At 54.9% G+C, this 21,496-nt stretch overlaps 1 protein-coding gene across 11 annotated transcripts in view; it reads left to right on the plus strand.

The window, feature by feature from the left end:
• Positions 1-21,496, plus strand: part of SSBP3 (single stranded DNA binding protein 3) — a 163,024-nt gene that overhangs the window by 111,897 nt on the left and 29,631 nt on the right. For 10 of the 11 annotated variants that reach the window (XM_064589088.1, XM_064589081.1, XM_064589080.1 and 7 more), the window contains one exon: positions 2,928-3,017. The exons of the other annotated variant lie outside the window; for it this stretch is intronic. In XM_064589088.1, coding sequence (XP_064445158.1) covers positions 2,928-3,017 — 90 coding nt within the window. The remainder of the gene's footprint in view (positions 1-2,927; positions 3,018-21,496) is intronic. 11 annotated transcript variants of the gene reach the window in all.

Below are 21,496 nucleotides of genomic sequence, written 5' to 3' on the forward strand. Positions count from 1 at the left end.
ATGCCTGTTAATTAAATTGGTTAAATAATGTTACCTCTATATAATATTAGACTCATTAAAAACTCATGTTTTCTTTGGCCATGTAATGAGAAGGGAAAGTGCTCTTGACATTCTTTAACAAAACACAGTGGCTAATTTTCTTTTTCCTTTGCTGTGTTGTATACTAAATGATAAGTGCTAATTTAAAGAATCAAGTTGGTGAGACTTTCCAGATCTTTCTGTAAAAACAGAGCATGGTTCTGGGTTGAAGGCTGGAGAGGAGTAGATTCAGACAGAGGAGGACAAATGGGGAGAGGGCTGTCTTGAGCCCGTTCTCACACAGACCTTTGTGTCTCCGTCTGTCAGGTGGGGGTGCTTGTGTCCATCTCAGAGGCCACCTGGGGGTTCAGGGATAGATAGGGCAGGGGGGTGGCCGGGAGGACCCAACCTGTTTCTGGCATCAGGCCCATGGCTCCTGCCAGGCACACCACCCAGGGCCTCCCCAGTCAGAAGCTCCATCTTCCCGTCCTCGTCCCACAAATAAGTCGGTGCCACATTTGTTGAATAAAACATTTAGTTTTAGCAATACCAGGTTTTGGTTTTCCCCATGTCGCCCACTCCCGCCTACCTGCTAATTATTGTTGTTGGCGCGCCCCCCCCTCCCCCCCTCAACTGCGACTTGCACGGAGGTGTGAGTAACTGGGGAAAGACCATGTCCTGGGAGGTCACCTCTGTTTGAGAAAGATGGCATTTCTCCTCCAGATTTGTACATACACGTATATGTACATATACTGTACACGTATGCATCGATGTGTGTCTATTTGTGTGTGTTACACGTATATGAACTTTTTTTTTTCGGTAGGAGGGTGACTTTTATAAATGATCTGATGTTTGGAGGGATAGGTAGGTGAAAATGAGCCAGAAAACTTCCACTGAAGAATTGGAGGAGAAAGTGAGATCCACGGTGAAACTCCAATCATGGCGATGGAATGATAGAGATGTAGGACAGAATTTAAAAGCGCAGAAACAGACCCAAGCCTTTGTAAGGATTTTGCCTCCGATTTTCAAATGAGTGGGGCAAAGTCGTACTGAGGCCACTGCCTTCGGAGTAAAATCTATATTCTGTACCAAAGTAAGTTCCTGAAAGATTAAAGAGTTAAATGTAAGACTGGTCTCTGACGGAACTTGAAGATGTGGGTGCCTGTTTACCTCACTCTGATTTTTCTTTCAAACTTTCCTGCCCCTGCTTCCGAGGAATGATTGTTGGCTGTAAATCCTGAAAAGTTGCAGTTCCACAGAACCACCAACCACAGACAAACAGTGCAGCTAATGGATAGCCTGGCATACTCCCCCAGGCAGCCCTTACCCAGATGATGCTGGGGTGAGGGGAGGGGGCTAGCAGAGGCAGGCTGGCCCCTCCTCCTCCTGAGTGGGGCTCTCACCCGGGAAGGTGGGAAGACCTCATTCATGATGTTTGGGGATGCTTGTAACACATGACAGGATGGTTGGCGGAATCTCTTTAATTACAGAGAGGGTTGCCTGTCGGTAGGCAGAAGCATTTTGAGATGCTGGGCTAGTGTGACCAGCCCATCCCCACCCCAGTCTCTTTAGCTGGGTCTGTTAAGACACCCAGTGCCTGCCCATATTGAGCCCTCCTTGCTTCCAGATTACCAAGCTTTCCCAGTTCACAAACACAGCCCATCCTGTCCCATAATCCTCCACAACCCTGATGAGCAGGCAGGACAACAGCAATCCCCACTTCGTACAGGAAACTGGCGCGGGACGGCCAAGCGGCTTGCCCACGGCCCTCTGTTGCTAGTACAAGTAACAGCACTGGAGTCCAGATGCATGGACCCCAGGGGTTCATCTTGCTGCGGGTCGTGTGTCCATGGGATTCACACATTACCTCATTTCCTTCTATCAAAGTTGGAAGTTAGGAGTTCCGGTTCCTATTTCCTGGCTGAGGAAAGGGAAGAAGTGAATTCTGCTGCGTTTGTAAGAGAAAAAGAGGCGTTCTGTTTCCTGACCCCAGGGGGCTCACTCTTGTCCCGGAGAACCCCGGTCAGACCCCTGGGAGGCGATTGGTGATTGAATCTCAAATTCTCAGTAGGGGATGTGTGTGAGGTTGGTGACACTGAGGCGGGAGTGGGGGGTCCTGCAGGAGGAGTGCCTGGGCGGGGAGGGGCGTGTGTGCAGGGCACCAGCCCGGGAGGGGGGCACGTAACTTGCCCCATCAGCCTCACCCTGCCTGTGTGCGTGCGGGCCCTGGCTCAGACATGCTGACCACATGGCAGGTGGGACACAGATTGTCTGGAAGGAGGCCAGGCTGGGGAGAACGACGTCTGTTCACCCCTCGGGAGGCATTTGCCGAGGCAGATGTACCAGGTAAATGCCGGAATAGCAGCATTTAAGAAGAAAAGTGCCTCCAGTCCCCCCACTGTGCGGCCCACCTTATCTCCTGTGGTACCCAGGACCGTGATGGGGCCCAAAAGGCCCCTGCCCTCCTTCGACCTCTCCAGGGATGTTTCCCAACGGGGCTGTTTGTTCATTCATTAAGTTGTGGATAGTGATTGGTCTGCTCTCCATGCAGCATGCAGCTTCTTGGAGAGGGCACAGACATTTATAAAGGAGCTCGGCTGCCTGGCAGGGGCTTCATAAAGCAGCTGAGAGGCTAAGGTAGGACATCCATACGTTAGCAACAGCCACCGTGTGCTGTGCTCTGCAATGCATGTGTGAAGCGGTGGATGTTCTCCCATTTTAGAGATGAGAAAACAGAGGCTCGGAGAGTTCCTCACTTGCCCAGTGAGAGGCACACCTGGGAAGGTGGTGTTTGAGGAGGGTCTGTGGAGGATGCGGGGAGACAGGGAGAACTGGGGGCCAGGGGTCGGAAGCTCCGGGTCTCTTAGGGTGGGTGCAGCCTCTCACTCTCCCCGTCCTTGTCTCCACAGAGTGCGGCAGCCGCCCCGAGCCCCGTGCTTGGCAACATTCCCCCCAACGATGGGATGCCGGGAGGCCCCATCCCGCCGGGTTTCTTTCAGGTACGTGCTGGCCCCCTCGGTCCCCTGCTCCTTTCGCTCCAGGCCAGGCCCAGGCAGGCGGGAGGGAGGGAGAGAGAAGTAAGTAGTAGCTCAGTTTGCCATGGTCTAAATACAGTTGCTTTATGCTGGTTCCAACCCCTCCCGTCCCTTTCTCCACCCCTTCCAAAACCTGAGGAGGGGAGAAAAGAGGTGGAGGGCAGCCCCCACTCGCCTCCGCACGTGCTGTGTCACTTCTGCCCGAGCTGGTTTTCTTCATACCAGCTTTGAAGGCACCACACAGCCCACCCCTGGTTGGGGAGGCCATGGGACTGCTTCCAAGGCCACGCGTGGGAAGCTGTCTTTTATAACAAAAGGCTTTTTTTTTTTTAAACAAGTAAACTGTTCTTTGTTTCTGTTTTGTTGCTGCTGTCTTCGTCACTGTTTACTTTGCCTGTCCAAACTACAAACCTTAGGCGTAATCTAAAAAAAACCAAAAAACCCGCCATCCTGGCAGGTCTCGGAATCCTTCCCCTCTGGTTAACCACTTGATTTTTTCCGAGTGTGATCACAGTCGGCATCCCACGAGCATCTGCGCCCACACTCCGCCCGCCAAAGGCAGGGGCAGGTCCCACGTGGGGTGAGAGCCCGGTCTTCTCCAAAAGACACCTTGTGTCGGCCTCTGGGGGCTTTGTCTTCTGTCAGGGTTGGGTGTGGCTGCCGGCCCCTCTGTGCCTCCTCCTATCTCCGCGGTACCCTGCATTGGTGGGGGGGGCAGGAAGGGCTCATTCGGTTTTAACCAGGCTGAGACTGGGGAATGCCATCTCAGAGAGGTATCAGCATGCAGGGCTGGAAGGAGCTTCTTTGAGTGTAACGTTTCATTCCTTCAAACCTGTCTGCGGCAGGATTTGAGGACCTGCCTGTGTTCCCCACCCCGTTGAAAGGCTAGCACTTTGTATAGAAAAGGCGGCCAAGATCTCTCTGTGAAGCCCGAGAATTCAAAACTGGGAGCACTGAGACAAAGTCCAAGGAGACTTCTGCTTGGTGTAAGCCAGAATTTCACACCTTGTGTGTCCAGCAGTGAGACGCAGACTGCGGGAGGCAGGGGCTTCCTGTTACTAAGACATCTAAGCAAAAGGGGGACAAACCCCTCTTAGAGATGTTAAGGGGATTTTCTCCCTGGGTGGGAGATGACTTAGGTGACACTTCTACCTTGTAAGATTTCACATTTCGGTTGATCTTGACTCCCAGGAGAGAAGGGTTTGGACGTGCTGCTTACTAACCAAGGAGGGAATCAGTGAAATTTGGGCGTTCCCCAAAACCAGAAAGAGCAGGTTGCCCACCACTGCGACGGCAGTGGGGGCGAGTGAGAGGGGTGTAGGGATGGCGTTTGAGGGCTTTGGATGGCCACACATATATCTGTATACATTCCTAGCCTGACACCCAAACTGGAGCCTTGCCCTGGGGCGGAAAGGGGTACAGCCTCGGAAATGGGGTGTGTAGGCTCTTGGTTAGACCAGACCAGGCATTGCTCAGGGCTTGGCTTGAGGTAAGGCATCGGGAAGAGGGATCAGGCTTGGAAGAGAATGAGACATTCAGACCCTTGGAAACCAAAAGAAAGAAAGGAGCCAGATAGGCTTCTGCTCTTTCCCCGCAGGGGAAGCCCAGGGGCCACTGTCTGAGATAGTCATCCATGCCAAGGGGCAGCCATCTTCCTGGCCACTGTAGACAGGTGTTCTATACCTAGTTGCTTGTCTTTCCCACAGGTGTTCTCTCTGCTTGGGCCTTCCTTCCCAGGCTTATACATCTTCCTCCACGATGCCATGGGCACCCTGGATACAGTGCAGTTGTGGCTTTCCTGCCTGGTGGACAAAGCCCTGGGTACCAGGCTCCACCTGTGTGCATGCCTGGTGAGGCTACTTGCTGGCATCTGAGTGCCTGGTGCAGGCCGCTGTGGTGGGAAGAGGTAGATAATAGCCAGCTGTATTTTTTAAATAGGTCGTTCGTTAACTTCTATTTTGGCCTGAGTCTGGGGCAAGGCAAGGTCTGCCTGATATGTGGGCAGCTCTTAACTTCCCACTTTGGTATAATTGTCCATGGTTAAGGCCTAATTCCAGACATACTTCTCGGGCCCTCCCCTGTGACGTTCAAGGGTGTGTGGTCAGAAAGCCCAGACTGATTCCTGTCCTTATTTGGCCACTTCCAGCCACCATCAAACAGAGGTAACTTTTGGACCCTCTTGAGTGGAGGTCTTTTCTGAACCCCAGTCAGGATGAGCCACCAAGAGTTGGGGCGGGGGGTAGACATGGAGCAGGGACCCGTGTGCCCCGGACTGTCTGCTTCCTGCTTCCTCGGTGACTTTGGCTGACTTTGTCCCCCTCCACGCCCTCCTCAGGTGAGGACATCGTTTTCTAATCAGTCAGATGAAGATGAAGGCGGATAGGGTGCTTCCTGGCTGTGATGCTGACCTACTCAGGCTGGGTCACTGCTGAGGGGAAAGGGTATCTCTCTGGAAGGAGGTAGTAACTGCCCATTTCCGGAGTAGGCCAGCTCACGATGGGAATATTAGCTATTGATTGCTGGCCCTGCCCCTCACTCATCTTGCAGGCGGCCACTCCGATATTAGAAGGGAAATAGAGATGCTATCGGGTTTTATCTGCTGCCAACAATTGCACTTCTTCCCCTGCTTGGCCACAGTCCGGGCGGGCAACTCTGTGGCGGGGGGGGGGGGGGGGGGGGGATCTTTGCACCAAGACAGCCAGCCTGGGTTGGCTGACCCAGCTTTGACCAGATCCCGTCACACGGTGGCCGGCCCAGTTTTCACATCAGGACTCCGCCCCCAGTTGGTGCTAAATTTCGAAGCCACTGGGGCCTCCAGGGTGGGTGGGAGGGAGCAGCTGTCTACCCCCCATCCCAGCGCCTCAGAAAGGAACACGGTGGGCTTACTTCCTTAGACTGCCAGGCTGCAAGGCTACTCCTGGGGTCAGAAGGTGTGGCCATCCACACGTTAGGTTCCGTCTGTTGGCTTTTTCTTATTTGGTGTTGAGGTGTCTAAGGTAGACAGAACCCTGGTCCTGTGTCATGAGATGTGTCTGGTAGCAAGTTGAGGGCTTGCAGAGAGGTGGTTTAGGACCCAGCCTGACCATACCTCACAATATTGGGGAGTATTTGGGGGTTCTTGGGCTTATGGTAGAACTTAGGAAGGACATTCTACTTCTGTGCGTTCCTTGTAAAAAGACGGCCTTCATCTTGGCATCCCCAGCATCTGGCATGCACTAGGGACCCAGCAAATGTTTGAACTGAGTTGATTGGTGTTGCTCACGTTACCAGGAGTGGAGCCCAGCCAGCCCCAAAGCTCTAGGTCCTCATTCTGACCAGGCTTGGAGGGTCCAGGGGTGTGTTCTGGAGTGGGGAAGGATACAGAAGACGATAGCCTGAGGACACCTGTTCTCGTCCCCTGCTTGTCCATGTACTTGCTGAGTGACCTTGGGCAAGTTGCTCCCCATCTCTGGGCCCCAGTTTCCTCACTAGGAGATGAAGCAGGGTGGACCAGATGTTCTCGGAGGACCTTTCCAACTTGGATTTTCTGCTTTGGATCCAGATGGATTTTACATAAGCAAGCAGTGGCATTTTTTTTATTCCCCATGCAGCTCAAGTCAGTTGGGCTGCACATCTGGCAGACTCAGCTTAGTTTTGGCCAGGCCTGCTGGTGTGGGTGGGCCCCCAGCTCCTTGGCCCTAAGGTAGTTATAAGGGAGGCACCCTCCAATGAGGATTTCTAAGTCTAGAGCTGGGGAATGGCAGGAGGGCAGGGGTCACGAAGAAGGGAGCACTGAGTACAGGCTGTTTTTGTTCTTGTTTTGTTTTAAATTCCAGTGATTGTTTTCAGTTATGTAGTGTTTTTAGACCTGCAACTTACTTTCATTTTGATCACAGTGCTTCTGCAGAGGGGCCATGGCTGATTGGGAGAGTGAGACTGGGAAAGGTGAATGACCTGCGCGGAGTTATCAGCTGTGGGCTGTAACCGGAATCTCAGCCCAGGCTTGCTGGTCCTGGATCCCAGTGTTCTTCCACAGCGGTCAGCTACACATCTGATTGTCTAGAGAGAGAATAGAGAACAAGAGCAAAGGAGGGAAATGATGGAGGGAGAAAGAGAAACTCTAGCCATCTTCTCTCAAAAGCAGGCAACGTTTCTGTTCAGACGCCAGCCCTGATGGGTTGGTGGTGGCTGCTGGAACGCTGTTGAGAATGATTCTGAAGCCGTGTGCGGGCTCAGCAGACGCTGATGGGCGACGTCTTTCATGAACACGGGGATGTAAGTGGTGGTATGTGACCTCTGTATTTGCCATGCCTGATCGAGTCCAGGCTTCATATATAGATGCAGAGTGGAGGCCCAGAGGCAGATGGCACTGTGGTTGGTGATAGTGATCAGCACCCTCTGTGAGGGCAGGGGGCTTGACTTTAGGCCAGAACTGATCAACCGTAGTCTGCCCCCAGGAGCACCCAGCCTACCAGAGAGACTTGATGGGTAACCCATGCCCTGTGGCAAGAAATGGGGGGGCCTGCCTGCCCAGGGGCTTCCTGGGGGCAACACGGTCTGGGATGGTGTCCCAGTGAGGTGGATGATAGGTAGGTGCTCAGTAGGAGACGGGGCTGGAGGGTTTGCTGGCAGTGTTTGCTGGACCTTTTGGAGGACTGTGGGCTCCATCCGGAGGTAGTGGGAGCCACTGGAGCACCCTGGTCTGGATAATGCCTCAGCCAGGTCTGTGTTCCAGAACAATTCACTGTGCGCCTGCTCCGTCAGCTCTGTGGTGGCCAGAACCTGGGGGCCGACTGCACTGAGGATGGAGACTGGTATTGCTGAGACCCAGCAGACGTCAAAGGGCTAAAGATAGCCTTCTCTGGAAAGGATAGTCTTGGGAGAATCTAGCTCCCTTTGCCAGAAGCTCATCACATTCTGCTCTTAACATGCCCAGATACTTTCCATTGTAGGGGGGCACAATTGGGGTTGACATGTCCCCCCATTCCGGTGAGTTCTCGTTCATGCTAGCCTAGTGCTAGCCGAGTCCACCCACCTCTGAGGTCTGCCTCCAGAGAACCCTCCCCATCAGTTGTGGGGGAGGGGAGAGAAGCATATGATGTGCATAGTCCAGAAACCTTAGAAATGATCCAAAAATAAGAGGGAGAGATAGATACACATGACCTTGGACCTTTCCTCTTGAGATTATAGGGGGTACTCTCCTCATTTCCCGCAGAAGTAACTGGGGTTTCTCTGGGAGAGGAGCCCCAGGAGGGCTCTGATGACTGACTTGAAGTATCTGAAGTTCGGCCATATAGAAGATACTCAGACCAGGGGCGCCTGGCTGCCTCAGTCAGAAGAGTGTGTGACTCTTGATCTCGGGGTTGTGAGTTTGAGCCCCACGTTGGATGTAGAGATTACTTAAAGAAGAAAAGAAATCGGGCGCCTGGGTGGCTCAGTTGGTTAAGCAGCTGCCTTCAGCTCAGGTCATGATCCTGGAGTCCCTGGATCGAGTCCCACATCGGGCTCCCTGCTCGGCAGGGAGTCTGCTTCTCCCTCTGACCCTCCGCTCTTTCTATCTCATTCTCTCTCTTAAATAAATAAATAAAATCTTTAAAAAAAAAGAAGAAGAAATCTTAAAAAAAAAAAGATACTCAGACCTGCCTGTGCAAGGCTTCAGCCCTTAGATCTCAGATCCTTCAGAGAAAAGAAGAGGGAGGCCAATTTGAGTATGGAAGACAGTTCTACCACTTGCCAACTTAACAAAGTAGTGAGCTCCTTGGCACCAGTGTAACCAAGTAGAGACTTGATGCCCAGTAGAGGGCCCTGGGGACTAAGCGCCTTGGGGTGGGATGGTGTGTTTCCAGGGAGGATCAAAGCCCAGTAAATGCGGGCTTGCCAGTGGCAGCAGCTCAGGCAGTTCTCAGGAGCTGGGCCGAGTGCTGTCCATTTCCTGCCTTCCTCTCCGGCGGGAAGCAGGCAGCAACACGGTGAGCTGCCATTCCTCCTGCCAGAAAGCTGCAGCGGCAGGAAAGACCTCTCTGCTGACTAGGGCCAGGGCGGGACTAGGAGAGGCTTGGGAAGAAGCTAACCATCTTGTTTGTGTGGTTTTCAAAGCCTGCTGCAAAGGGAGGATTTGATGGGGAGAAGGGCATGGGTCCGCATTTGGTGGATGGTCAATCTGAGGCTGGGACCTAAACCGTGTGAGGCCCGGCCGACTTGCTGGTCATCCCTTAGCCCGTTGGCCAGACGTGGTCTCTAAGGCCACAGTGGCCTCCCAATCACGCAGCCTTGGTGAGCACCGAAGATGAAAGAGGCAGCCCTGGACCTGCCCTCGAGGGGCTCACTATCTGGTGGAGGAGGCAGGGAGTGATTACACTGAGGGTCCAGTGCCACGGGGACAGGCGAAGGAGCATCTGGCCTAACCTGGGGTCCATCTGGGAAACTTCCCTCAGGGGCTGGCATAGAGGAGTGAGGCCTGAGCAGGAGGCAGTTGCCAGTGAGTGGGGAGAGAGAGGGGGCAGTAGGCCAGGATGTGGGTGTGAAAGGGGCAAGCTTGGGATGGCAGGAGGCCTGGATAGAGACTTGAACTCAAAGACAGGGGAGCCATGGAAGGTTCCTAAGGGGAGTGACCCGCTTCCAGGAAGACCCCCAGCAGCCTGGAGGGGCTGGGCTTATGGCAGGCTGCCATTGTGGAAGTGTGGATTCCAGGCTGTGGTCCCCTGGGTGGGGGGTGGCCAAGCCCTGGGCGGCAGTGATGACTAAGTGCAGTGGCCTGCACCTCCCTGCCCTGAGCTCACAGCCCCTTACTGGATGTGGGAGCCGGGAGGAAGCAGAGCTGGGAGGATGCCCAGGGTTCTGGCTTATATTGGACTGGGGTAGTGAGAGGATGTCAGGTGCCTCCTACCCTGTCAGACCTTTTGCTTTCCAAGGGAGGGGGCCCTACATGTGGTCCTGTGGCTGCCCCCTTGCCCCTTGAGGCTCCCAGCCAGTGCCCTCAGGTCCTAAAGTGGAATTGTCTGACCTCCTCTTGTAGTTGTTGGTGGAACACTCTCTAGATTAGAAAAGGTATCCCCGTGTGTGATTCCATTTGACCCCGTGAGGTCGGCCTGAGAGCTAACGGCATTCCCACTCCGGATGAAGAAACTGATGCTCACATTGGCCAGAGAGTTGCTCAGGGAAGACGGGCCTGGACCAGGTGGTAGACTCTAGAGCTTCTTGATGAACACCTTTCTGTGGGGGAGCAAATCCCCTCCCTTTCTGGGCCCCACGCTCTGGCCCCCGCGCCCCTTGCCCTGGCTCCATTGCTGCGGGCAGGAGGGGTTCTGGTAGAGGGGCTGGTCTGTGGGAGAGGAGGACAGAGATGCCGTGTCGGGGGGAGGGAGTGTGCCAGTTCCTTCAGGGGACAGAAGCACGCCCTCCTCCCCGCCCCTCACCCTGCTGTCGGCCTCCAGACTGACAGAAGGCAGGGTCACCCCCGCTGAGAAGGATTAGACAGGAGGCGGGGCACCCCAACTGCTGGGCCCCAGGCTGCTCCCACCCCAGCCCCACCTGTTCCAAGCCAACGTGGTGCCCACAGCACCGCAGCAGCCCCTCCCCTGGCTACTGCGAGCAAGCCAGCAGCGCTTTAAGCCTGAAGCCCGCTGCCCTGGGTGTTGGGCGTCCTGGTTTGAGTCCAGCCCCGTTGCCAAACTGCTGTGTGTCCTTGCAGAGCCATCCTCCCCTCTCTGGGCCTTAGGTGCCTTAGAGGGCTGTTGAAACCCCTGGCTGCTGGGAAACTGTCGCCTGGGCTGTGGACCCACACACAGGCCCCCCCCCTGCCCCCCCGGCCCCCGACAATTGCCCGACCTATGTGGGAAGACCAGGGCAGGAGAGAAGGAAGGGGAAAAAAAGCCTTTTCTTCTCGCCAACACCACCTCCACAAAGGTCAGGCTGTGTTCCCGCCCCGCCCGGCAGCCAGCCTGGTGCCTAACGTCTGCCCAGCGGCAGATGACCCTGCCGGGGCTCCTAGCAACGGCCCACAAAAGGTTACTCCCGACGTGCCAGGCTGCCGGCCCCCTCGCCCTCCCTCCTGAAAGGGAAAACAAAGTTGCGGCCTTGAGCGGCGCGTGTGCCCGTGGGCACGCGTGCGGGCATGTTTGTGTCTGCACACTCGAGCCGCCTCTCCGCCCCTCCGAAAATCCTGAACTCCGCGTGTCGCGCCGTAACTCTCGCTGATGAAATGGAAAGTTGAACATAAATCAATGTCTGCCGCCCTGTTAGCTATGCATCAGCAGTCAGTGCCTGGGAGATTTGCTCGGTAACAAAGCACCCGGCCACTCCGCGGGCCTCGACCGCCCCCTAACGCGGAGCTGCTGGGCACCTCTGCCTCCCCACCGAGGACCCCCCCCCGCCGCCGCCCCAGGTCTCTGCTCCCTTGGCAGTGTCTTCCGGAAGGACTCTGGGAGCTGGGAGGCTCAGACTAGTTCTTACTGCTGCTGCTTTAAGCCCTGGAGACCCCAGTGCGCCCCTCTCTCCTCCTGAGCTGTAAGCCGACTCGGATCTCTGACTTTTATGGATCCCATCCTCAAGGATTGGTGTCAGCAGCCCCTTCACCTCTCGTGTGTTAAAGGCTTGGGCTGATTCACCCTTTTCCCCTTTAGTCCTAGGTTTTTACTTGGGGTTTCTCTTAGATTTCGACTTTCTCCTGTGTCTGGGAGCCGCTCTGCTGTGTTGTCCCCTGTCCCAGCACCGCTGCCGTGTCCATCCCCACCCTCCCCCTGCCACCCCCTGCCAAGATCCTCCTGCCTTTCACGAGGGTGGAGGAGCCCCCTGTGTTTTTGTTTTGTTTCTTCATAGTTGGCTGAGGGGGTAGACCCTCCTGTGTTTCTGCTTCCACCTTCTGTGCAAATCATGCTGAGGTTTTTTTCCTTTAAAAAAAAAAAAGGTCAAATTCCTCAGCCCTTGTAGCAGAAGAGGTTGGAGGAAGAGAATTCCAGCGGAATCCTATAATAACATGCCTTGGCATTATGTGGCTCAGAATAGACCCCCCTGAATAAGATCACACCACGCTGAAAGGAAACTGCCCTTTGGGGAGTCTGGGCTGGGCCAGGGGGCTGGGCTGGGGTCAGAGGGCTTTCTCACATCTCGCTGAGTGCTAATTGTGAGGTGCTCTTCTAAGAGCTGATATACAGCAGCAGATCCACAGTGTGGGTTTTGGGCTCATGTCCTGTTTCTGCCTAAATGAACTCCTCAGCTGATGTTCCCCGGACCAGCTCCCTCCCCCAGATGAAGGCCTTGGGATAAATGAAACCCCTGGGCTAGGCCCACTTGCTATTCAGCAAGCCCCTGTCTTTTGATAATACTAAAATGCGGGGTTACACTTGGCAAGAGTATGGCCGGGGGCCAGAGCTTTTATGAAGTGTCACCGCCAGGCTGGGTGCTGGGCTACCCCAGGGGCTCCCTGACGGGGGGGGGGGGGGGCACCACATCAGCTCTGTATGCAGTGCAGGGATGGGGAGTAGCAGAGCACTGGCCCTGAAAGAGGCCTCCTATGGACACCTCGGGGGAGGGCAACACAAGGCGCGGTGGCTGTATGGGGGGGCTTTGGAGCAAGGACCTCCCCACCCCCCAGTGCCACTTCCTGACCCTGTGTTCCGGGGAGGTTACCCGACCTCTCTGGGCACTGGTCCGCAGCTGTGCTGAGGAGCACTCATTCAGCAAACCACAATGCCTCCCAGGGAGACACACACCCGTGTTCGGCGATGGTTTATTACTGCCATGGAAACTTGACCCATCGGCTTCAGGATCCATGTTGATGATCAGTCAGAAGCCGAGCACCTGGGCCCCCAGAAGCTCATCCGCCATCCGCCCCTCACCCTCCCTGAAGGCTTTCCATCCTTCCTGGAGGCCCCGAGGTCACACAACCTGGGCTGGCACGTGGGTTGCCTTGAGAAAGTCAGCTAACCGATCTGAACTTCATTGCTTCACCTGACAGTTGGGGGTGAAGATAGCCCCAAACTCTTGGGCACTTGTGAGGAGGCCATGACATGAGGCCCATGAAGCCCTACCTGGTGCCTGGGGTGGCTAAACACTTGGGTTTCTGTGTTGTGGACACATGTAGGAATGTCCTGGGGCTGTTCTTAGAGCCGGGGGTCAGGGTGGAGCTCTGTCTTGCAGCTCATCCAAGGGCAAGGGCCACTGTGAGTGTTCTCTTCCAGGAAGAGAGTCTTCTTAGGGCCTCAGCACAGCCTTGGTGGCAGTGATGTGTGGGAGAGGTTCTGGATATTTTCGAGACAGATTGGCTTTTTAGTACTTAGCCCTTCAGTTAGACAGACGTAGTAGGCACTTACTAAGCACCAGGCCCTGCTTGGTCCCTTTAATGTGTTATCTCACTTAATCCTGCCCTAACCTGACTCTTAACTGCTTGTTCCCTGGTCCACCCAGGGGGAGTGTGCAGGGGAGGTAGAGGCAGGGAAGCAGGTTGCATGTCCAGGAGCTTCTGATTCTGTTCCTGCCAGGCTCATTAATATGAGCTCCTTATTGTGAGTTAATGTCAACTCTCCTGCCCAGGGGCTGGGTCTTTGCCTGGCATCCTGAGTTCTGTTACTGGTGGGCCTCACCTGGGTATCATTTGAGTGTTGGCTCCCCATCTGTAAAATAGGAACAGCTTCTACCTGCTTCACCAGCTAGGAATTTGGAAATGTGGTCAGAATGAAAGGCAGATCAGAAATTCGCACAAGCTCTCCTTCCCAGGGGCTGGCGATCAGTGCGTTTAGTCATCTGTTCCTTCAGTACACATTCGAGTGACAGCTTTCTGCCCAGCCCTGCTGGCCTCCCAGGGTCGGGAGGCCAGACAGAACCTGTCTGCAGGTGTTCACAGTCCACGGGGCTGACCCCAGCCTGGGCTAACTGCAGGCCAGCCAGGTGGCTGATTGCCCTCCGCCGAGTATTCTTCCTATTGATGATGTCCTTGCATTAGAGAAATAAAGTCCAGGTTCTTGGTAAGACACTCACAGTTCTTTGTCATCTAACCCCTGCTACCTTCACACCGTTACTGGACCAGCTCTTGATCCCCAGGACAGGGGCCAGAACTGTCGCTCTTAGATCCAGCCTCTGCACCTCCAGCACATCTACGTGGCCTCTTCTGTAGACTGCACAGTTCTCCCCTCCCCTTCTAGAAGCCTCTTCAGTCTTGGGTCACTTTTATTCAAGGAGACTTTGACTAAGTCTTGCCCTATCCTTGTCCCAAGGTCAAAAAACATACACCCAAAATGTGGATCTGATGAAGTACCTCTTCCTCAGAGTAATTATAGTATCTGGTCCCAAGAAACTTACTCTGCAGTTATGAAAAGGCTCTAAGAGTTTGGAGACGTGCAGTCCATCCTAGGGCAGTGGCTTTGCCTTTCTGGGCCTTAATCTGCCCATCTCTGACATGTATCCCCATTAGGGGCGGGCACGGGAGGTGCGGTGGTAAACAGGAGAGACCCGGCTCCTGTCCCCTGGGGCATCAAAGACTTTTGGGGCAGAAGAAGTAAGCGACCCCTTCAAGGGCCAGATGACTCCCACAGAGTTTGCTGAGGAGCACTCAGCATCAGGCAGGCTGCATGAGGACTGTGCTTCTAGCCCGAGACTGTTGTCAGGCCACGAGGCAGCACCCTGGGATGGGGGTCCTAGGAAAGCTGAGTCAAAGAAGGAGGGGGCTCCCTAAGGATTCCTTGAGGTGGGGAAGGTCTAAGCCACCTCCTTTGGTGAGGGTCAGTTCCCAGCACTGGACTAAGTACTTGACTCTCAGTATCTCAGTCCTTCAGCTCTCTGGGAGGTGGGCTATCCCATTTTACAGGCGAGGTGAGTAAGTATGGCGGGGGTGGGGGGACTGCAGATGGTGGCCATGACTCTGGGGCTCTTCCACCCCCACGCCCCAACACACACACACACTCAGCTGCCCCTTTATGCTTCTGTTGAGGTTCTCCACGTGACTCTGGGCAGGCTTCCTAAACCCATTTCTTCCCAGGGTCCTGGTTCTTTCCCTTGCCCCATCCTGTTGCTTCTCCTTAGCTGAGGAAGGAAGATGATATCTTGGGCCATTCCCCAAGCTGCTCCCTTCGGGGAGTAGGAGGAGGCATGAGACCACCCAGTCGTCCAGGGAGCTGCAAACCAAAGGGAAAACCGTGGCCGACTTTCCTGTTCCCAGCTCAGCCCTCTTCTGCTCGGTGGACATGAGGAGATGAATTCTGGCATTCTGGATGTGTGGCTTCCAGAGCCCCGTGTCTTCCCTTCCTAGTTGGATATGATGAGATCCTTACTTTGTGGATTGTCTGTCGGGGTGCGAAGGGGTAGTGGGATGAAGGCTGTGTGCGTGCGTGTGTCTGGAGAGCTTAAAGTAGAACAGGAATTCTCTGGGCGGATGAGGCAGTGCCTTTTTAATATGCACCTCGCCTTCCCTGTGCCGTTGTGATTAACAGCGGAGCCTGAGCGCCGGTGAGAGGTGGTGTGGAGGCTGGCGGGCAGGAGTAGGATGCATCTTTGCAGCACTATCCATTTTCAGAGCAAAACGCAATCTTTTGGTTGGGGGTGGGGGGTGGGGAGTGGGGATTTGGTTCTCTTGGCAAGGTTAGGTGTTCCTAGGGATTGGTGTGGTTCTGGATTCTGGGTCAGTCTCTACCCCTCCTGCTTGCCCGCAGAGTTGTTCTCTACTGCACTGAGTATATGGTCGGGGAGAGCGAGGTTTGCTCTCTGGATCCTGGCCAGAAGCCCACATGGCTAGGACTGGGTATTGGAAACCTTCCCCTGGGTCCCAGGTCCTTCACCAACATTAAAGAAGGCTAGCTATTCAGGGCCAAAGCATAGCTTAGTGGGGAGAGCAGGTGCATACTCCGTATGTAGTTAGCACCCCAGATAGCCATGAACTCAGTTTTCCAGTGGCCACAAGTCTTGATTTCTAACTTGAGAGACACCATAGAAACATCTTTGGAAAGGAAAGGAACAGATAAGTAATTCCCAAGACCTAGATCTGATTGCCACACTCATGCACGAGCTCCTAAAGGCTAATGACCCCGCTTCTCAGCCTGGAGGTCCCAGCCCCAGGGTCTCCGACCTGTGCCTATGGCCCTCCAGCACCGTGGTCACACTGCCTCTACAGCGTAGGGGCCAGTCTCTCAGCGCAGAAGCCCTTCTGTTTCTTCTCTGCCAGAGGACACCTGTTCTTCCTTCCAGGTCCTGCGTAAATGTGATGTTTCTGCCATTGCTGCCCTCTTGCTCCCTGGGGCGCCTGGTTCCGTGCCTCTGTTGGGGCGCTGCCGTGGAAATAGTGAAACCTGGGTCTCTCCAACCAGCCTGGGACTCTTTCAGGGAGGTCCACTGCTTGTTCCTATGTCTCCGGTGCTTAGCGCACCCTCTGCCCAGGGTGCTGGGACCCAGTGGCTGGATGCACTGCCAGGTGGACTGAGCCCTGCGCATGCTTTCTCCTGTGTCCCTGAAAAGGTGCCTGGTTATATGGACACAGGCACATACAAAGAATCTCTCGCAGCGGGGCTCCGAAGGTTTAGCAGCTGGAGGCACAGTCACCTCTCTTACCCCCCACCCCACCCCGACCATAGCCATTCAAGGTAGATCCCCTTCCCGAGATGACCCTAGAGAAATTCACTGCAAAGGAGAAAGTCACACAGCATGAACCTGCTGAAAGAACCAAGGGCTGGAATTGAGTCCCCAGAATGTTCTGTGCTGGCATTCGCCAGCACTGTGGCGAGGAGACCAGGGAGATGATCCACAAGGAGAGACTCTGGGGCCAGCCAGCTGGATGTGAATGCTGGCTGTTGGGTTATGATGAGGAAAGGTCATTTTGTGCAAGACCAGTAGTCAGGAAAACCAGGGCTCTGAGACTGGCCGCATGGCGTCGTGGTGGGAGAACCAGAGCTCGGGGTTGCTGACCCCTGGCCGGCGCTCATTCTGTTCATCCTCAGTGGGAAATCTCATGGCTCCAATAAATGACTTCAGTTTTCTTATCGTCACTGGGGTTAATTTTTGCTTCATTTGTCTTATTGGAGAGATTTGAGGTTAAAAATCAGAAAGTAGATGTAGTCCTGTTTTATCTTACCTTGAGGATTGTAAAAGACCCCAGTTTTTTCCCCCTTCTTCAACCTTGAAATCCATTACCTATTGTAAGGGTCAGCACACATTTTCTGTGAAGGACCAGATAGTAAATATTTTAGTCTCTGTGGGCCATCTGGCCTCTGTCACAGCGCTGCCACGGAAGCACGACCCAGCTCTGGACAGGGTACACGTGTACCGATAAAACTTTATTTACAAAAACAGGCAGCAGGCCGTCTGTGGCCGGGAGCCATAGTTTGCCAGCTCCTCTTCTCGCTCAGCATGGTGGCCGCGCGCTCGGGGTCCTCGCACTGCCCTGACCCCAGCCTCCATTCTGGGTATGCGGACGGTGTGGTGCAGGCCACCGAGGCTGGCCCCGGGACCAGTGAGATGGGGCTCAGTCTTCCTGTCTTTGCATAGGGCTGGGGGTGGAGGCGGGGGAGGCGGTGTGTGCCAGAGCTCTGCATTAGGTCTTGGACGCTGCCACTGCTTTCATTCGCCACACTTCCTCCCTTTGTTTGGAAAACCATCGCCTGCTGATTCTGCATCTCTGTCTCTGTCTCTGTGGGGCAAGCATGCCTCATACCTCTTGAGAACATTCGCTGAGCACCTCCCGTGAGTGTCTTGGCACCAGATTCACAAGTCTGTGGGCCTCTCGCCCTTGCCGTCTGCCCAGCCCTGTCCCGGCTGCTCGGAGAGGTGTGGGGAGAAGAGGAGGTCAGCTGGGGCCTTTGCTCAGACAGAAATCAATGAGTCTTCTGCTGATCTTTGCACAGAGTGGACCTTGGTGGCTGTGTAGATTGCTGATGGTATGCAGAGGTGACCCCAAAGGGGGGACGTCGTGTGCTGTCCTGCTCCCTCTAACCGGCGACTTCCCCACCATCTAGGAGGAGGGGCCACTGCCACTTCATCTCTCTCTGGCCAAACCTGTCCTCGTCTAGTGCCCACGGAGGGTCATGACCCTTGTGGGCTCATTTCCTAGGCAGCCAGTTGCCCCTGACGTGGAGCTCTCTGGGCGGTCATGCCGTCGGGGGTGGCCCAGCTCAGCCCCCTGATGACCTGCTGGGTGTGTCCCAGACTCACATTGGGTGGGCACACAGAAGGCTCAGGCTCCCTCTGCCCTCGAGTTGGTAACCTCAGCTCCAGTTCTGGCCCGTACCTCCCACATACACACACGCAGAGAAGCCTCTTCCCTGGAGGGGCCAGACAGAGGCGGGGGAGGAAAGCAGCTGTGCGAGCCACTGACAACTTTGTTCCCGTGGGTCACAGTAGTAAAGAAAAAACTTTGCCTCTGATGAGGTGCATGTTAAAGGGGAGGGGCGGCTAAAGCTCTCCCTCCCTCACTCAGCCAGGTGGTCAAGTTTGCGCTCCAGGGATGAGGTGGACTGCGTTGACGGACGTTGGGGGGGTGGTCAGTGGCACTCGGGCACACCTCGGCCCCCTCTCCCCAGAATGGGCTTACAGCATTTTCCGTTAGCATCTGTGTCCAAGGAGCAAATTGGATTGTCTACCGCATGCTTTTTACCATGTGTAGAATTAATGCAATTTTATATTCACTCAGTTAAAGTGACACACCCCACAGGCAGATGACACAGGCCCCTAGTAATGCAAGTCATCCGTCCCTGCGGCCAGTCGATAAAACCTACCCCTCCAAGCCTTGCCAGGCCAGGGGCCCCATGAGTGAGGAGGGATGGGGATGTGTGGAGAGTCGAGTCTCTGAGCCACCTGAGACTTCAAGTGCCTTTCCCACAGGCCTTCTCTGGAGACAGAAGGCAGATTTGGCCAGTGGTAAAGCAGGTAGCATTCTGCGGCTTACAGAGCGGTCTCTGGGCTTCCCTGTGAGGAACCTGAACTCCGTGTCACCCAGACTCCTCCCCTTTGTCAATGAGCAGCCCATGGCTCAGGGAGACAAGACAGAGCTCCAGCCCGAGTGCCCTGGGCTCTGGAGCCCGGCCGTTTGCCCCTGTCCACAGCTCGTTCTCATATGTGCTGTCTCCCGGGCTCGCCTCTGCACCCGGAAAGCCTGGAGTTAAGTCTCGGCTCTGTTTCCCTGAGAGTCCATGATTTCTAGTCAGGGAAAGGCAGCTTTGGGGAGCGCGAGGTGGTGCTGGGTGAAGGAGTGGTGAGTTTTGGAAATATTAAACTTAGCATGTAGCTCTTACTACTTTTCCCCTTAAAAAAAAAAAAATCACTGCGGTTTTTTTCTATTTGGCTTTTAATTTTAAAGAGCTATCCTCTCTTTTCCATAAGAGTCTTTAGTTTATAGAGGACCAGCTTGGTCACCCTGTTGGTGCCTTAAACTCAGAGGTGTTAGATGTGTCCACCCAGGGGCTGGCTGGCTGCGGCTGTGGGGTCCGCGCGTTGGCCAAGACTCGCTGCCCTCCTCGGGCCCTGCCCAGGATGTACACATGGGGTGGAAGGCAGTGCCCGCGCCCTCGAGCAGCGGACGCGGTGTCTCCTGATCAGACGCAATGTCCGAAGAGGACGCCCCGTGTTTCGGAGCGCACCGTGACTGGGCAGAGCAGACTTCTCGAGGGAGGGTGTGTGGGCTTTCACCAGGCTGAGGAGGGTGTTCCTGGCAGAGCAGGCCTCACTCCTGCTTTCCTTGTAAATGGGCAGCGAGCGGCCACGGAAGACTGGGGACCTTCCATGTGCCTAGCGCTGTCACCTGCACCACCCCACTGTGATGTCCCTTTCCCCTTATGAGGAAAACTGGATTCACAGTGTGCCCTGCAGGAGCTGGGAGTGGATGCTAGGTCTCTGTAACCTGACGCTTCCCCCGTCGTGCCATAAGCCCGTCTACCTCTCGAGGATGTCTTCAGGTGAAGTGCAGGGACTCAACCCGGCTGTGACCCGGAGGTATGGGTGGCTTGTGCTGACACTCTGACATACCTTTCTGCAGAGACCGTGGATCCCTTGTGCCTGGGGGTGTTCTGCTCCCCTCCATGTCCGTGACAGCAAAGGCTCTCTCACTGAACTCTCGGTGTCCAGTGTTTGCTTCGATCACACCATTGCCGAGCCTCCCCAGGCCCTGCTTAGGTGGCTCTCAGAGGCTGCTAGACGCTACCCAATGGTGGGATTGCAGGAAAAAATAAGGAAGTGCAGGAATTGTGTATCTCCGGTCCGAGATCTTGGGACTGCCAGAGACAGAGTGGCAAGTCCATTAACAGGGTCTGGGGCAGAATGAAGGCCCAGGCAGGAAGTGGGCACGTTTGCTGCTTTCTTTTCCCAGATTCGGTCACAGGGTTTCCTGATTGGGGTCTCTCCCGGGTGTAGGCCTCCCTGCCGTCACCCCATGGGGGGCAGTCACTGCAGTGGAAAGACTTCTGACCAGTCAAGGGACCTCAGTTCTCATCCCAGCTCCCTGTTGGCCTACATTCTCCAGCCATCCTGGGCCTCAGTTTACCTGTCACCTTCTCTTGGACCCCATGGCATTTTAAACGGACACGAATTCATTTGTCACATCCTCATCCTTCTCCCCAGCTAGCCTGGGAGTTCCAGGCCAGGGCCAGACGAGTCTGATGCCCCTCCGTGACCCACCCCCAGGATATGGGGCTGGCTAGACCCCTGAGGTCAGCATCCAGAATACGTATGTGGGTGAGCGACTAGTTGCACCCCTACATCCTTCAGCCTCTAGGATTTGTTCCTTTCTGCTCCTCGTGCTCCAGGTGTGACACGGAGGCGTCACTTGCGGGCTGTTAGAGTAGTGGGCCAGCTGGAGCTCTAGAATCGGATTTGGAGGCTGGTTCCACCGCTTAATAGCTTTGCAAGTGGCTTCACCCTTTTGAGGTGTAAAATGGAGCGACTGATAGCCTTTCCAGCCAGGAGTCCAGGGTTACATGAGCTAAATGCAGGTGACGTGTGGCTTCATTATTATCCCATTATCACATTTCTCTGACGAGGGAAGTGCAGTCAGTGGCTGAGTCCGGATTTGAACCCAGACCTTGTTTCTTTACCTACAATGGACAGGAACGTGATTATCATGAAGAGACCCCTGCGCTGGGGTTAGGAGATGTGGCTCAGCCACCAACGAATTCTCTATGGTCTCGGACAGGGCATCTGTCCTGGGCATCTCTTTTCTCCCCTGTAAATGAAGGATACTGGAAGAAGTGATGATCTATCAGGGCCACCCAACAAACAAGTGTCTGTGGGCAGGTATAGCTCTCCCCAAGCTTCCAGTGGGACCCCCAACTCCAGTCTAGCCCAGGACTCTGCAGATGTCTCTGCAGCCTGCTGGGAGGGGGGATTAGGCAGTTCCTGAGACGGAAAGCCTCCAAGGTCTAAGAAGAGCTGGACTCGGCCTCTTTTTGGCCAAACAGGCTTCCAGACACACCTAATTGGGTTCTTATAAAGCTTTCAGCAAGTAGAAGCCAGGCAGGCCCCATGGGGGAGCCGTCCTGTGTGGGAAAACTCATCGG

Source organism: Mirounga angustirostris, unplaced genomic scaffold (assembly GCF_029215605.1).
Source record: "Mirounga angustirostris isolate CCGP_5_RB_7025 unplaced genomic scaffold, mMirAng1.0.hap1 SCAF_4, whole genome shotgun sequence".
Lineage (NCBI taxonomy): Eukaryota > Metazoa > Chordata > Mammalia > Carnivora > Phocidae > Mirounga > Mirounga angustirostris.